A 16,388-nucleotide genomic window follows, 5' to 3' on the forward strand; every position below is an offset into this window, starting at 1 on the left:
CTGGCTGTTCTTCCATAGGTCCTGAGTTCAATTCCCAGCAACCACATGGTGGCTCCCAACCATCTGTAATAAGATCTGGTGCCCACTTCTGGCATGCAGGCAGAATACTGTGTACATAATAAACAAATCTTTAAAAAAAAAAAATGTACCCTAGCCTGAATTTCACTTCCCCCTTTTTTGAGACAGGGTTTCTCTGTGTAGCCCTTGGCTGTCCTGGAACTCACTCAGAGATTCTTCTGCCCCTGTCTCCTGAGTACTGGGATTAAAGGCATGTGCTACCACCCCGCTGGTCTCACTTTCTTTTGGGGCCTGCTGGCTCTTCCCCTCTGCATGTCCATCCAGCCTGCTGATAGATATTTTCTTCTCTTGGTCTGGTGGGCAGCATAGTCGAACACTGCTTTCCTATCTCCACAGATGACTTGGGCTTCTTGCCTTGTGTTCTCCCCAGTCTTCTGTTTTGAGACAGGTATTCTTCTGTAGCACAGGCTAGCCTGAAATAATGTAACCCAGGCTGGTCTTGAACTCATAACAACATCTTGCTTTAACCTTCTGAACATGAGGATTATAGGTGTGATCTTCCACCTGTTTCATTCTTTCCTGAAGTGGGCAGTGAAGTGTGAAGGCAGACTGGGCAGAAGAGCAGAGTGGGGGACACTTCTGTGGGTTAACTAATTGGGAAACTGAAGCCCAGAAAGGAGAAAGGATTTGCCTCCATCCAAAAGTATTTTACATGGATGTGTGAGGCAGAAGCTGGGCCTACTTGTTGACTCCCAGGAGGACTCCAACCACAAGGCAACTTGCTTGAAAAAGGTAGGCCTGGGAGTCCCCATGCTCTGGTCCTGCACTGCCTCCCTGGTGCTCACAGCCTGGGTGGGAGTTGTCTCTTCCCTAAGCCAGGTTGAGATAGGGTTATACATAGCGATCTGAGTTCAGAGGTTGCCTGCCTCCTGATTTTTGTGCCCCCCATTCCCGACTAAAGATTGCACCAGGGACACATAGTTAGAAATAAACAGACACCATTTATTAAGAAAGGACAAACAGCCAGGCATGGTGGTGGACACCTTTAATCCCAGCACTGGGCAGGCAGAGGCAGATGGCTCTCAGAGTTTGAGACCAGCCTGGTCTACAGAGCGAGTTCCAGGAGAGCAGGGCTAGTGAGCAAGGAAAAGAATGATCCCAAAAGACTTCAAGTCTTGGCAAACTGGCTTGAGCATGCTCCACTCATTATACGAAGCCCGAGTGGGGAAGTGCTTCCAGTTTTTGTCACTTGGCTTTTTTTTCTAGTATGTTAATCTTTTTTAAAACCAGATTTATTTTTATTTTATGTGTCTGAGTGTTTTTGCTTGCATATATGTCCATGTACTATGTACATGTCTGGTACCCAAAGAGGCCCAAAGAAAGCTCCAGATTCCCTGGAACTGGAGCTAGAGATAGTTATGTACTACCATGTGGGTGCTGGGAATTGAACCCAAGTCCTTTGCAGCATGCAGCTCTGGGGATTGGAATGCAGGGTGGTCTTTGGCAGGGGCAGAGTGCAGACTGGCTAAGCAAGGAATGGGGAGGATGGGGATCCAGATGGGTGGCAGTGAAGCCTGCTTGCTGACTGGTACGTGCTGCTTTTGGATGGGTAGGCCATCCTAGGGAGCAGGTAGAAGCCTTAGCCAGGCTCACTAGACCTGAGTCCTTTCTGTCTCCGATTCCAGCTCTGCTCTGGCCTCATGGCTGGTTCTTGGTGAGTTCCCATGGCTCTGGGGCTGGGCCAAATATTATCTATCAGTCACTGCAAATCTCCATGAGGGCAGGGATGGAGGCAGGTATTACATGCCACCGCTCTATACAGTGAAAAGAATCTGCGTGTGATAGCCATGGGAAGGATATGTCCTTCCAAATGCATATGTTAAAGTCTTCAGGTGTGACTGTATTTGGAGAGGCACCTCTGAAGAAGTGATTAAAGTTCGATGTGGTCATTAGATGGGGGATAATCCAATATAACTATATCTTTCTAAGAGGAGGAAATCAAGGTGAAGATAAGTGGGCCATTGTGACAACACAGGGTAAAAATGGCCATCTTCAAACCAAGGAGAACATCTCTGCCACACCTGGATCTTGGACTTCCAGAACAAATGTCTGTTGTTCAGCCAGCTGTGGCCCTTTGCTGGGGAACCATGCAAGGGAACTGCATGGACCAGTGATCTCTGTGGAGCTTTCTGATGCTGGAGGTGGAGAGGTCTCCTCCAGGGACAAACCCCAGAACTGCCCAGAGGAGGAGTTAGCCCAGACAGTAGGTTGTGGATGTCACTCTATCAATCTGCCTACAGCGAAGCCTGCCCTTTCTTTTCCTCTCCCCTTCCTGTCCCAGAGCTGTGAGATGAGTGACAAGATTGCCACTGGTAGTGAGGGGACAGCAGTGGCCCAGAGGGAGCTCAGGAGCTTGAGTTGAGAGAGGAGTGGTGTTTGGACAGGGCCATGGGGTCCAGCAGAGGATGGCCTGGAAGATATCGGATAGGGACAACAACAGAGTGGTGGTGATGGACTAAGCAAGACATAGTCAGCGTGGACCGAGGCAGGCCTGAGGTGATGCCTGAGACCACAACACTCAGAATTTGAGGAGGGAGGTTAGGAAGTTTGCTTGCTCAAAAAATGAAAAATAAACTGGGCAGTAGTGGTGCACATCTTTAATTCCAGCACTTGGGAGGCAGGGATAGGTGGATCTCTGAGGTCTAGGCCAGCCTGATCTACAGAGTGAATTCCAGGACAGCTAGGGCTTACACAGAGAAACCCTTTCTTGAAAAAACAAGGAAAAGAAAAAAAAAAAGAAAGAAAGAAAAAAAAAAAGGAAGGAAGAAAGAAAAATAAAATGTGCAGTGAGGCTGCTTTTCTTTACTGGAGAGGGGAACAACAGCATGAGAAGCTGGGCTCTGAGAAGGGTGCTGGGCTGTACCTGGTGCCATTCCTGACTTCCGGCATGTACAAATAGCTGCAGCTGTACATGAACTAGTACATGTACAAAAATTAGTCTGCGCACCAGGTTTTACCAGGAGCGTCAGGAGATGGGCTCTACCTAGCCACAGCCTCACAGCCTGCTGCTGGCTCTGGTGTGTTTTCCCTGCAGCTCAGGAGTCAGAGCTGAAGCTTCTGGGAATCAAGTCCTTAGCTGAGTTTTGAAAGAGGGACTTCAGATTCTTCAGACTCCATCTCCCTATTTCACCAGTCAGAGAAGCAAGGGTAGGTGTGGGGAGGTATGTGTGTGTACAAGCACATGCGTGTGTGTGTGTGTGTGTGTGTGTGTGTGTGTGTGTGTGTGTGTGTGTGTGTGTTCAAGCAGGGAAAGGAGCAAGAAGAGCTCCTGTGCATGCAGCACTGCTGCCATCTTGTGGTCACAATGGGACTCTGCTCCTGAAGCCAGGCCCACATGGCAGAGTGGGACAGCCTTCCAGCTATCCTGGAGGGGTCAGGGGCTTCATGAAGTCCTGGCTTCGGTAGCAGGGCTAGCACCAGGCCCTGTGGGCAGCCCTCGATTCACTCCTATTGCTGGGATCTTGGCAAGGAGCATCCAAGGCAGGAGGAGAGACTGGTGCTGCCTCTAGGTCTCCAGCAGTTGTCCTGAACAGACACATACCTGGAGCTGGGCAGCACCACTGCAGGCTGTGCTGAGGAACGAGAAGAGTAGTGCTCCAAGCCATGTTGCTGCCAACTGACCTGAGGTCTGCAGGCAGTACCTGGTTTCCTGACAGCATCCCCTCTCCTCTGCTGTCTGCGTGGTCTCCAGAGAGAGAACCCCTGCAGCATTGCCCTGTCTTGGTGGAAATCTGGGGATTGATTGGTTGATCCTTGATTCCCACTTAGTGCAGTGGCCCTTTTATCTCAGATCTAATCTTATTGTCCCTTCCCTTCTACAAGTGCCCAGGCGGGAACATCTGTCACATCCCCATATGTATCCCCTGCACTGAATACCATGTCTGCCCTACAACGATCACTCAGACAATATCAAACCCTGGTAACAGACAAGATGGTAGCTGTAATTATTGGTAGGGCCCTGGGCTTCTGGAGTGGTTTGTGGAAACTTCCTGGGGCTTTCTAGCTTACACAGGAAAGCAGCAGCCTTGGCTTTGATCATCACAAAGTCAGTTTCCCTAAAGGGTTCAGACATGGAAAGAATGAAGGAAGCAGGCAGAGGAATGGGCTGGGGTCCCTCTCCTCCATGACTTGTTAATTAATCAAACAAGGCCTTTCTTACCGACCTGTACCATGGATGCTGTGGGACCAGGCCAGGGGTAGATGGGCTTGGCCTGGATGTGCACTCCGCCCTTCCCCTGCTTAAAGATGGACAGCCAGGGCCCATGCAGGCTATCCCCAATCTGGTTCCTTTACCCAACTGTCCCTAGAGGGCTGAGCCGGGTCTCAGAGTGCAGGTACCAGACCCTATGTGCTGACCACTTTTATTCTCTGTCCTCTTGAGGGCTGTGTAGAACCAGGAAAGGTCTGGGTGCCTACACCTGATGTGCACAGCCCAGTGCCCAATGTTGTGTGCCAAGGCGGCCATGAGTTCTAGTCACCAGTATGCAGTGCAGACAGTGCAGAGCACCTGGGTCATGGCTGGCACCAGCATTCTCCCTGTGTGTAGCCTGCTGCCCCAACATGCCAACACTGTCCACCAATACTTGGCTCCCTCTCTTGAGCAACATGCCACTCTTGTAGGATGGGCAGAGCATGGGGGTAGTCACGTGTGAAGGAACCCAAAGAGGCAGATGGCTGCCCTATGCAGAACAGATGGAGGCTGGATTTGTGTGGTGAAACAGGGGTTTTATATGTGAGGATGGCTGTGTGCACCACCCTGCTGTGCTGTGAGTGTGGTCTACAGACCACACTACATCAACAAATGCCCACCTCTCAGACGGCCTCTAGCTTAAAGTAGGCCCTGCCCACCATGAGGTCAAAATGCTTCCTGCCAGAAGCAGATCACGATGCAGGTGGCTTTCTACTTTTATTTGAGGACACAAAAGGCATCTCTCCCTGTACCTGAGGACCAACCAACAGGTGAGCCTCAGGTGGGTGGAGCCCTGCTGGAGGAACAGAGCAAGGATGGGGGAAAGGCAGTGGAGGAACTGGGGGGCTCTGCGTACCCAGAATCCCCAAGGTCTCATCTTGACACCTGGACTGGTGAGGTCTTGCCTCACTGGGTGCAACTTCGTACCTGGACAGTGGGCAGCTCAGCAGGGGCCACCATAGCCTACCCCAACAGCCAGCCAAAGCCTTCTTCAGGCCCCGCTCTGCAGGGGCAGGGATGGGCAAGGCTGTGGTAACGTCTCCTCTATACCTAGACTGGTAGTGTGGATTCTGGAGGGCTCCCATGGGCTTCCCTGGGGAAGGAACCAGGGGAACTTCATGGAAGCAGTCTCACACCAGGTCAATCAGGTCACATCAGGTCAGCTTGTCTGGGGCCCCAGGTCTCAGCAAAGTCATAGTGGGTAGCAGGATGGAGGAGGCAGGACCAGTCAGGATCCCAGTAGAAGGCTGACCCGTTCCCCCAGTTCATCCTACTGCCACCCAGGCTCCAGGAGGAAAGAAGGGGTTAACACACCACCCCCAAGCAGCCTTAACACCAAGAGAGGGAGGGGCCCCAGTGGGTATGAGAGTGCTAGGCCCTGGGCTGCAGGGTGCCAGACCCTGCATTCATAAGGCAAACAGCATGTCATCATCCTTCTCCTGGGTCTTCCTCCGAGGAGCTGTGCTAGGAGAAGGTCCCGGGGGTCCCTCGGCTGAAGGGCTGGCCAGGTTGGGTAGTCGATCAGCAGCTTTGGCCCGTTCTTCCAGGAATTTGTCAAATTCTAATGGGAAAGAGTAGTCTTGTAGGCTAGAGCTGGGGGAGGGACAGGGACAGGACTATCACTTCCAGGGAAGGAGTAGGTGGAAGGGTGGTCTGTTACCTTCACTGGTGACACCAGAGGCCTCCTCAGCACTGCTGCCCTGAGAATGCAGAGGGAAAGAGAGAGAGGTTAGTACTGCTGGGAGCTGTACAGCCTGCCACACAGTGGGCAAAGACAGGCCCTTGACCAGGACCAGTGCTGGTGTTGTGCTGAGGCTGACCCTAGTGTCAGGACACAGGCCTTGGTTCACTCCTTCCTGAGCGAGCTTCAGGCTCCAGGTGTTCAGGTTTCTCTGAGCCATGACATTTTTCTCCTTTAAACAAGGAGGCTGGAGCTGAAGAGATGGCTTAGTAGTTAAGAGCTCATACTATTCCCACAGAAGACCAGAGTTCAGTTCCTAGCACGTCTATCAGGCAACTCATAACAGCCTTTAACACCAGGTTCAAGGGAACCAATGCCCTCTTTTGGCCTCTCTGGGCATTGCACTCACATGAACACACACACACACACACACACACACACACACAAACACACACACACACACACACACACACACACACAGACACACACACACACAATTAAAACATAAAATTAGGGCTGGAGAGATAGCTCAGTGTTTAAGAGTACTTTTTGCTATTGCAGAGGACCTGGGTTTTGTTGCCAGTGCTCATATGGCAGTTCATGACCAATTGTAACTCTAGTTCCAAGGGATCTGATACCCTCTTTTGACCTGTTCAGGTACCAGGTATGCATGTGATGCACATACAGACATGCAGGTAAAACATTCATACATGTAAAAATTAATAAATCTTAAAAAATTAAATCTTTTTAAAGAAACAGGAAGGATGGCTGGGCATGGTGGCACATGCCTTTAATCTCAGTACTCAGGAGGCAGAGGCAGGAGGATCTCTGCAAGTTCAAGGCCAGCCTGGTCTACACAGCAAGTTCCAGGACAGCCAGTACTATATAGAGAGACTATATGTCTCAAGAACAAAACAAAACAACAAAATCAAAACAAAACAAAAAGCAAAGGAAGGAAGGAAGGAAGAAAAGAAAGAAAGAAAGGAACTGCAGCAGAGGCTAAGTTGGTAGCTGTTGGAAGCTAAGCACAGAATATCAAGCCCAGGTGTGGTGCCCAGCAGCACATTCCTTTCCTCCAGGAGCTAGAGACGGGACTATCTAGCTCCACGGATGGAAGGCTGACACTCACTGGCACTGTTTGTATGGCTGGAGCTAAGCTATAACCCATTAACCACTGAACACGTGGGGTATGGGGATGGAATGAGGCTTCTGCCCTAGTTAGTAGGGCCTGAGTCCTGCCTAGTCCTTGGCCTAATTTGGGTAAAAACAAAGTCTTGCTGCTTATGGATGGCAGCCTTTGGAAGGGAAGTACTCAAGCTGTCACTGGGTCTTTAATGTCCACAGAGGTGGTGGCAGAAGCTGGGGAGAAGCCCTGATGCCAGGCTCAGGACTTCTGTCTTCTGGTCGTGCCCCTTTAGAAATGTGGTGGCCAGGAGCTGGGTCCCTTGCAGTTATCAACCTTTATTTTTTTTTAAAAGATTTTATTATGTATGCAGTGTTCTGCCTGCATGTCAGAAGAGGGCGCCAGATCTCATTACAGATGGTTGGGAGCCACCATGTGGTTGCTGGGAATTGAACTCAGGACCTCTGGAAGAACAGCCAGTGCTCTTATCCACTGAGCCATCTCTCCAGACCTTTTTTGATATGAAATGGGGTGATAATGATGCCTCCCTCTGAGTGGCTTTAGGTCTCCAGGGGCTATTGTGGGGACACGGTTTAGTACCCCTTTTGGTCTATAACCAATGCCATCTCCCGAATGATGGCTGACACGTGTAGGGACCTCACACTGGAGGTGTGATCTGGGACAGGGAGGCTGTTGCCTGGGGGAGGACACTGGGGAACCAGATGAGGACATTAATACTTATCTCTCTTCACCAGTTATACACCAGGCCCTCTACAAGACAAAGGGATCCCTCCTTGTTAGGCGAAGAGTGAGCCCCAACTTACCACGTCTGTGGACAGCCACTGCTCAATGTCCTCCATGATGCGGGCCTGGGTGGCAGGGATCTGGAAGGAAGGTAGCAGTGAGGCAGGGAGGGGCAGTGGTCTGGTTGCCGTGAAGGAAGCTGAGTGGTCCTTGAAATTCACTCACCCACCCTGATCTGAGTTTCCTCTGCCTCCTGCTGGGGTACACATCCTGGGATTACCTGTTCCAGCTGCCTAGGACCTCTTTGCAGTGGTGCCAGGCTGTAGGTGAAGGAACACAGATCCAGCAGAATAAGCAGGGACTGTGCTCCCAGCAGCTGGAGTAGGCAAGGGGCAAATGGGAACCGTTCCCCACATGGAGAGAATGTACATCTGGTCCCGACAACGGGATGTGTGGGGAGGTGTTCCAGCTGAGGGGGGTTTTATGCCATGGACCAGGACAAGGACAACCCTGGTCACCTGTGCTCAGAGCAATGCCAAAGAGGCTCTGTCTCCAGGCACCTTGGTAGATTCAGTTAATGGCAGAAGCAGAAACAGTAGGATCCAAGAGGAAGGAGGGTCTGAGTGTTCCAGAAAGGGCAGGCTGGTGGTCTCAGGGGCAGCTTTCTAGATGGGAACATTTGACTCTGGGCCCAAACACATGGGCTCTCACATGATGGCTCCTAAAAGGAACAGAGGTTGGGGTCTTTTTCTGTTAACTGTTTCCACAGTGGCAATCTGGTTGGAGGTCAGAGCATACATACGGTCTGCTATGGTCTTTGAAGCACTCGTGGCATCCTGCATAATGTTCTTATACTTGTCTTCCTCACCTGATAATACAACTGCCATCCAGAGTGCTGTTAGGAGGAGGTAAGTCCAGCAGAGAGCCTTTACAGAGGAGGGCTGGGAACTCTAAGCTCCTGTTTGGCAGCTTTTGGACAGAGGAGAGCTAGAGTTTCTGACCAAACCAGTTTAGGGCCCAAGCTTATCACCCAGTACAGGGAAGAGGCGGGGGACAGCGTTCCAGCAGCAGGTGCTCTTGGCAGGCCAGGCCTGTTCAGCTAACTGCTGTCCCTTGCCTGCTGGAGGAAGGAGTGCTTGAATCTGAGCCTTAGCCCTCCTCTCTTGAGGCTGCCCAGGGTCATGCTCCCTAGTACCAATTCTGTGGCCTGGTGCTTGCTCATATGATTTGTCTGACCATTGATCATTAGGTTCTTTACACTACCTCTCTCTCATTTCAGGTAAAGAGCCTCACCAGGGTGGCAGGCAGCAGGGTTGAGTTCAGGGCCAGTGGTGGGCTGGCAGCCTCTTCCACCTAGATGTTCATGTGCACATATATGACTGTGTGTGTAGGTGTGTGCATACACAGGTATGGCAGCAGAGCCAAAGGAAGCTACCCAGGGTGCCTCACTGCGGGAGAACCATGGTGGTAGGAGCCCAGAGCTTCTAGACTGGGGCAATGTGAAGAGAAAACAAAAACAAAAACACAACAGTGAGAGCTGGAGAGAGGGGTCAGTGTGGTTAAGGGCACTTCCAGGGGTCCTGAGTTCAATTCCCAGCAACCACATGGTGGCTCACAGCCATCCATAATGAGATCTGGTGCCCTCTTCTGGCCTGCAGGGATACATGCAGGCAGAACACTATATGCATAATAAATAGATAAATCTTAAAAACAAAAACAACAGCAATGAACTCCTTGCCATTCCCAGGGAATCCCAAAGGGTGGCCTGCATACTCAAAGCTGAAGAATAGAAGCTATCAGCCAGATTGGTGACTGGCCAAGGGCTTCTGAGGGGCATCCAAGTTACAGAAAAGTTGCTTTGTCCACTGGCTTTCTAGGCCCCAGAGCAGGTGGGTGGTGGAGGGGCTCCAGCCCATTATGCACTGACCTCCCTGTCCACTCGACACAGACCGAGTAGGCCCAGCCCACTGCTGCACCCGGGGAATGAAGGAGAGAATCTGGCCCTTGGTGCAGCAATGTATATCACACAAGTTGTCAGTTCTGCTGAGTCTTGGACAAAGGCACTGCCTACCAGGTCCAGTTTGAACTTTGATCTTGCAATCACATCCAGGTAGTGAGTGAATTATGTGCCTTGCCTTGCCTCTAGTCAGACATAAGCCCTTGAGAGTGGGTGCTGGCTTGGTCTTCAAAAATTGCATCCAACAGATGGTTGGCCCAAGGAAAGGGGAGAGAGAGTAAGAATGCTCATGCTTGTCAGTGAGTGGAGCTGTGCTTGTTTCCCACTGTGCCTACAGCTGTGGAGCCTGGAAACACAACACTGGTTATGCTTTTGGCGACGTACTTCTCCTGGGAAGATGCCTCCATCTCTGGGTGGCAGCAAGAGTGGACTGTGTGTGACTCCCAGGAGGGGAACATGAGGGTTTGGCATAGGGCCAAGCACAGAGCACAGGCTCAACAGTGATGGCTCAAAAGCATGCAGAGGCACTAAGGCCCAGTGCAGGTGTGCTCTGTCATACCCAATGGAGGCCCTCGTACTCCATGAAGCCTGCCCCAGTGGTCCCCCGCCCCCTCCCCCCAGGCAGGGTTTCTCTGTGTTGTTTTGGTACCTGGCCTGGATCTCGCTCTGTAGACCAGACTGGCCTTGAACTCACAGAGATCCTCCTCTGCCTCCCGAGTGCTGGGATTAAAGGCGTGCGCCACCACTGCCCAGCATGCCCCAGTGTTTTTTGTTTTTTTTTTTTTTTAAATGACCAATGTCGTTTATTGAAGGAGGGAGGAGGTCTTGAATACAGGCTTACAGCACAATGGGAGAACCTTGGAGGGCAGAAGTTCGCTACAGATGTTTTACAATTTTGCATCTAAGCTGTTAACGCCCATTATGCAGGATACACAGACAAGGAACTTTTCTTAAGCATTCAGGAGGGTGAGGGAGGGAATTAGCATAGGGAGGATATCAAGGTCAAAGTCAGCAAGCAAGGCAGCAGTTATCTAAAACGGGGGCCAGGGCCCTACAGGTCCCCCTTTTACTAATAAACGAGCTTCTGACTCAGGTTGCATGGGACGTCAGCAGGGCACCTTACCCATCATGGAGACGCCTGCCCAGGCCACACAGGCACTGTCTTAGGTTGGTGAGCGCCCCCCAGACATTACCCGTCTCTGAATACTCATTATCATACAGGCTCAATTGTGTGTGAGCTGCAGAGTTTACTGCTGCCAAAGATCTCAAAGTGGCGCTGATGCCCCAGTGTTTTGTGCCTGTTCTGCTCTGACTTGAAATGGACCCCAAGCAAGGAGATAGGAGGCACATGAATGCAGATGGAGAGTTCCTGGGAATCACCAGATCCTGCCCCATTTGAGCAGGATCTCCTAATGGAGCTCTGGTTTCCTTCTCCTGTGTCCAAGGCTTTCAAATGACTTTTACCTCACCTAAGACAATGCCCATTGTCTTAGCCACCACTTAGACTTCTTCTTCCACTTCTCAGGCCCACTTGGCCTCAGAGTCCATCTGCCACAATCCTCCTCTGTGACCTCCTTGCTCTCCTCTATTTTCTAAGTCGGTGTGCTGTTTCTAGCTCTCCCACACTCCCACTGACTTGGCTCACTATAGATTATACTTGAAGATCTTACCACTGAGGAGGGTGGCCACAGAATGCTCAATCTGGGCCTCAACACACAGTCAAGGAATTAATTGGACTTAAAAGAGTGCTTGGGAGGCAGAGGCAGGTGGATCTCTGTGCGGTCGAGGCCAGCCTGGTCTACAGAGTGAGTTATAGGACAACCAAGGCTACACAGAGAAACCCTGTCTCAAACAACAAATAAACAAACAAACAAATAGACAGACAGAGTGCCTGGGAATTCTGACTATTGTTCTAGGGTCTCCATTTTATTCCCTCTGCCCATGCTGCTATTAGTGACAGTGCTGTTCTCTCACAGGCTTCTCTCAACTACTATTGCTGTTAAAAGTTCCAGGTAAGGAGGATGAAACAGGGCCAGTGGGTTAATTTGCATGATGACCCAAAGCTGGCAGTTGATGAAGTAGGATGTGAACCCAGGACCACATTGGACACCAGCTCCCGAGGCAGGATTGGGTCTGAATCCTTGCTGGGTAAGTGCCTCCTTGGCTCTCCATTGGGAATAATGACACTAGCCACAAAGGGCCAACTGAGAGTCAAATGGGAAAGGTTGTGCCAAGCCAGTGCTGAGCTCATAGTGGGCCCAGAGTCCCTTCTTTTTGGCAGACTCTGGGTAAAACAGGACCTCTATGCTTACCGCTCCGGTGTTCTGCTGCCGGGCATCCAGGGCCCCAGCCAGGCCATCTGTGGTTTGGGGGGCTTCATATTTGACCCTGAAATACAAAGCAGCAAGGCATCAGATGCTGCCTGACCACACCAGGCCTGAAAGGCAATGTGAGGATTAAGGGGACCAGGTAAGCTAGACTTGGGCTGGCCTGGGCAGGAGTGGCTCAGGTCACAGGATGGCCTAACCCGAGGCTCCTTCTCTCCAAGCCCGGGACAGGAAGAAGGGGCTCCATTTTCTCCTACTGGGGATTATGCTCAGATATGTGCCCCATAATGATTTGCATCAATCATGCATGAGAATCTAGGAGCAGCACTTGACCAAAGACCAGGAACAAGATCACACATGGTTGTGACCACTCTGGGCCGAGTTGAGGGACTAGGAAATAGACTGTGACCCTATGCCCATGGTGAATTTTCATAGGTTCCTTTTTGAGCAGTTCCCATCTGAATTTCATAAATTGTGGTTCTGTTTGAGGGTGCATTTGAATGGAAGAGTCCCTTCTACTGCCAAAATGAGTATGTAAGCGCTGAGGCCTATCTGACGTTGGCTCACCATTAGGAAGGCTCCCTACCTCTCTGATGGATTGGTTACAGCTCCTCTATACATCCCCAAAGGGAGGCCAGGCAGCCAGGCAGGTGGAAGGCTGGGGCTGAGAGGGGTGGGACTGGCACCTGGCTATTGGAAGATGAAGACAGGGAAGGAGTATGTGGTGTGACTGAAGTACAGGAAGTAAGAGGTCACCCTGGAGTGGGAGGAAGGCTGAGCGGGTAAGGAAACTATCTGGGCAGAAAAGGTTATCCAGGTGACTACATGGGAGGACAAAGGACAAGGACTTCATGGCTAGGGCCCAGTCCTGTCTCTGTGGGTGCATTCTGTAGTGAGAGGTGGCTGCAAGTGTAGTGAGGGGACAGGCAAGACAAAGGCCCGAGAGGGTGCAGAATGGCTATGGCAGCCAAAGGGAGCTTCAGAGGCACAAGTCTGCTAGGAAACGCTTCCCCTGGCCCTGCTGCCCCCTATTGCCAACATGAGGAAGAACTTTTGTGAAGTCCCCTCAGTGTCTGCTCCCTTTCTCAGACCTGTGCCCAGCAAAGGGCCAGAGCTCAGCCCTTTCACCTTACCTCCAAGCATCTGCACATGCTGTTCCTAGAACCTGAAATGCTCCCTAAACCCGTCTGGCCTTGAGCCCTCTGAAGAGCTGCCTGCCCCGCCAGTCAAGCCCTGTATCACACAACAATGGCCATGCACACCACTACATGAAGACTGCTGCCTGAAAGGGCAGGTGCATGTGTGCCTTCCCCATGGAGGGAAGAGGTGCAACAGCATATCCCAGCCATGCTGGCAGACCGGTTCGACACGAGGTACTCTCCAGTGTGCCCGGGGCCTATGTGGACAGGCCCCACTCCTGAGTGTGGGTCCCACTAGACTCATTAGCTTTCATCTGCATAGCTGCTTCAGCAGCACCTGTAACTCCATGGCGATTGTAAGCTGCTAGTCCCAGAGCCTCTGGGCTTGGGAGTCCAGACGGCTTAGGGTAAAGGCAAACCTGGTTCACACCTCAATATGTATCCGCTGGCTGCAGACTGTCAGATTTCACCTGGATCTGCAGTGTGCACAGGGAATTCCCTCTGGCCAGTGCCCCCAAAGACAGAATGGTCACTAAGGAGTCATGTGGGAACATTTAGGAGGCTTCTTTAATCTAGAACTTTCCTTGGTTGTAAGAACCATAGATGCCTACATCTCAGCCAAGGGGGTCATAAGCAAAGGGATAAGAAATAGCAGCTAAACTATTTCCTTTGACAAGCACATGTGGAGCCAGCATGAGATCAGCCAAAGCAGGGAGTGGCCTTTGGAAAGCAGCTCCATTATAGGCTCTGGCTGTGACAGCACCTCTCTGAAAATGGATAGCTCATACGGAAAGACATACACCAATGGAGCCAGAGTCTCCTCTGGGGATAGGGGTGGCTATGGGACAGTCAAGACCTGGAAGCCCGTAAGGCTTTGCGAAGGGCCTTCCTTGCCCCTGGGGGCTTGGGACTGGCTGCATATTACATAAGACGGTGGGCCAGCCAGACACATTGTTTTGGACAAATGGCCAAAGGCTCCCAAACTGGTGCTGCCAAATGCTAGCCACTTGTCCCATGGCTTATGGCCAGCCTTGGTTCTGGTTCTGGTCAGATGCTAGCATCCTTTTCCTGCTCATCCCTTTCTGTCTAAGGATCACAGTGCTTGCCAGGCCATGCTGGACTGAACTTAGGGACTGTGTGTCTTTTCTCCTGCCTGCCCACTTCCAATCCAGATTCAGGGATCCTGAACGATGCTCTCACCAATGGAGAGCCCCCGTTTGCAGGAGAGCAGGGGAACAGGAAACTTACCCTTTCCGTTGGTCGGCCAGCGAGCTGCCCCGAGTCAGAGCAAACATGTCAAAGTCATCTTCCAGGCGACCCGAGGTCTCCAGAGACTGCAGGCCAGCTCTCACACTGCTGGAGCCAAGGTCTGCAGAGACAGAAAGGCCAGGTGAGATATCCACCTGCTCTTTCCATGTCCCATCTGGGTCTAGGGCTATCTGTTGGAAGAGTATTAGGGGTTAGGTGGTGGGAGTTGGATTTCCTTTCTGTTGAGTGTACTCATCTCTAAGGTGGTCGCACAATCACCTTCTCCTGGCTGTGGTGAGGATTAGAGAACAGGAAAAACGGCTGCCTGTGACACAGAACAGCAGTTCTCAACCTGTGGGTTGTGACCCCTCTGGGGGTTGAACACTTTCACAGGGGTCGCATGTCAGATATTTATATTATGATTCATAACTGTAGCAAAGTTACAATTATAAAGTAGCAATGAAATAACTATGGTTGGGGATCACCACCGTACTAGTGGAAGAGGCTGGTCAGCATGACAGTGATGAGATCCGACTTTTCACAAGTGTAGTATCAGTTATTCAAAGTGGGGCTTGGCTTGGAGCAAGCAGTCAACACCATTACACCCTCAAGTAACATTACAATCTCAAGCAGGCCTGGTGGTGCAGGTCTGTAATCCCAGCCCCAGGAGAAACTGAGGCTAGCCTGGATTACAATGAAGCATATTCAAGGACAGTTTGAGGAACCTTGTGAGGGCCTGTCTCAAAATTAAAGGGTTGGAATACAGTTCAGTGGTAGAGTATTTGCTTAGCATACTTCAGGCCTTAGGCTTAATCCCCAGCATGGCACAAAACAAGACAAAACACCAAAGGAAAAAAACAACAACAAAAAGATCAGGGAAATAACTGCTCACATTTATCAAGAGTACAGGGAGGTGCACTCACCTGTAATCTCAGCCTTCAGGGAACTGAGGCTGGAAGATGGAGAAAGTTCAAGGCTAACCTAGACGGGCCACTAAGCATTTAGCAACAACCTGGGTCAAACTGGGTGGTGGTGGCACACCTTTAATCCCAGCACTTAGGAGGCAGAGGCAGGCGGATCTCTGTGAGTTTGAGGCCAGCCTGGTCTACAGAGTGAGTTCCAGGACAGACAAAGCTATATAGAGAAACCCTGTTTTGAAAAACAAGCAAACAAACAAACAAATGATCAAAAGCCACCAAAATCAAATAAAACCTAAACTATCTACTCTTCTCAAAACAAAACACCAAAGGAAATCAATAAATGAGCTGGGAGTATAGCTCAGAGGCAGAATACTTGTCTAGCATGTGCAAGGCCCTGGGTTTTATCCCCAAGTACCATCAAAACATGGAGTGCATTCTGGCTCAGCCCTGATGGAAGCTTGTTTCTGGCAGTCTCTTGTTCTCCCTCCCACTCTTTCTTCAAGGAGGAACTAATTCCTGAGGCTGAGCATCAGACTGTCCTGATGCCCTCAGGTTGTTCAGGTGGGGGGCATGAGGTATGGTCAGAGCACAGTGGGATTTACTAGATCCAAGGGGTTCAGAAGCATTGGTGCTCCCAGGGCATTCTCACAAGCTTTTTATCAAGTGCCCAACCCTGCAGCAAGATTTGGCTTGGGCTCCCAGCAAAGTGAGACCTGGACCAATGAACTACTGTTGGGGAGTACAGGAAGGCACCCCCAGAACTTTGAGGCTACATATGCATTGTAACATACCCTTGGCTGGAGCCCCCAACATACTTACTCATTCCCGCCAGTTGGGATGAGAGGTTGTTGGTGGCTGCAGGGTCAGGACCCATGTCAATCAGGTCAGCGGCTGGCTCGGCTTCACTGGAGGCCTGAGATGAAGGGAGATGCCTGGATGATACTTTCTGGATGCAGTGATTCTGCCTCCAGGCCCCAGCATC

General features: G+C 51.0%; 1 protein-coding gene across 3 annotated transcripts in view; it reads right to left on the reverse strand.

Annotated features, from left to right (window-relative positions):
• Positions 1–4,971: 4,971 nt before the first annotated feature.
• The window catches only part of Tom1 (target of myb1 membrane trafficking protein), a 37,542-nt gene continuing 26,125 nt past the window's right edge, over positions 4,972–16,388 (reverse strand). For all 3 annotated transcript variants that reach the window (XM_006974950.4, XM_076571991.1, XM_076571992.1), the window contains 6 exons: positions 16,226–16,319; positions 14,487–14,607; positions 12,085–12,160; positions 7,896–7,955; positions 5,928–5,967; positions 4,972–5,828 (listed from right to left, as the gene is read on the reverse strand). In XM_006974950.4, coding sequence (XP_006975012.1) covers positions 5,674–5,828; positions 5,928–5,967; positions 7,896–7,955; positions 12,085–12,160; positions 14,487–14,607; positions 16,226–16,319 — 546 coding nt within the window. In that variant the 3' untranslated portion in view covers positions 4,972–5,673. The remainder of the gene's footprint in view (positions 5,829–5,927; positions 5,968–7,895; positions 7,956–12,084; positions 12,161–14,486; positions 14,608–16,225; positions 16,320–16,388) is intronic.

This window comes from Peromyscus maniculatus, chromosome 5 (assembly GCF_049852395.1).
Source record: "Peromyscus maniculatus bairdii isolate BWxNUB_F1_BW_parent chromosome 5, HU_Pman_BW_mat_3.1, whole genome shotgun sequence".
Taxonomy (NCBI): domain Eukaryota; kingdom Metazoa; phylum Chordata; class Mammalia; order Rodentia; family Cricetidae; genus Peromyscus; species Peromyscus maniculatus.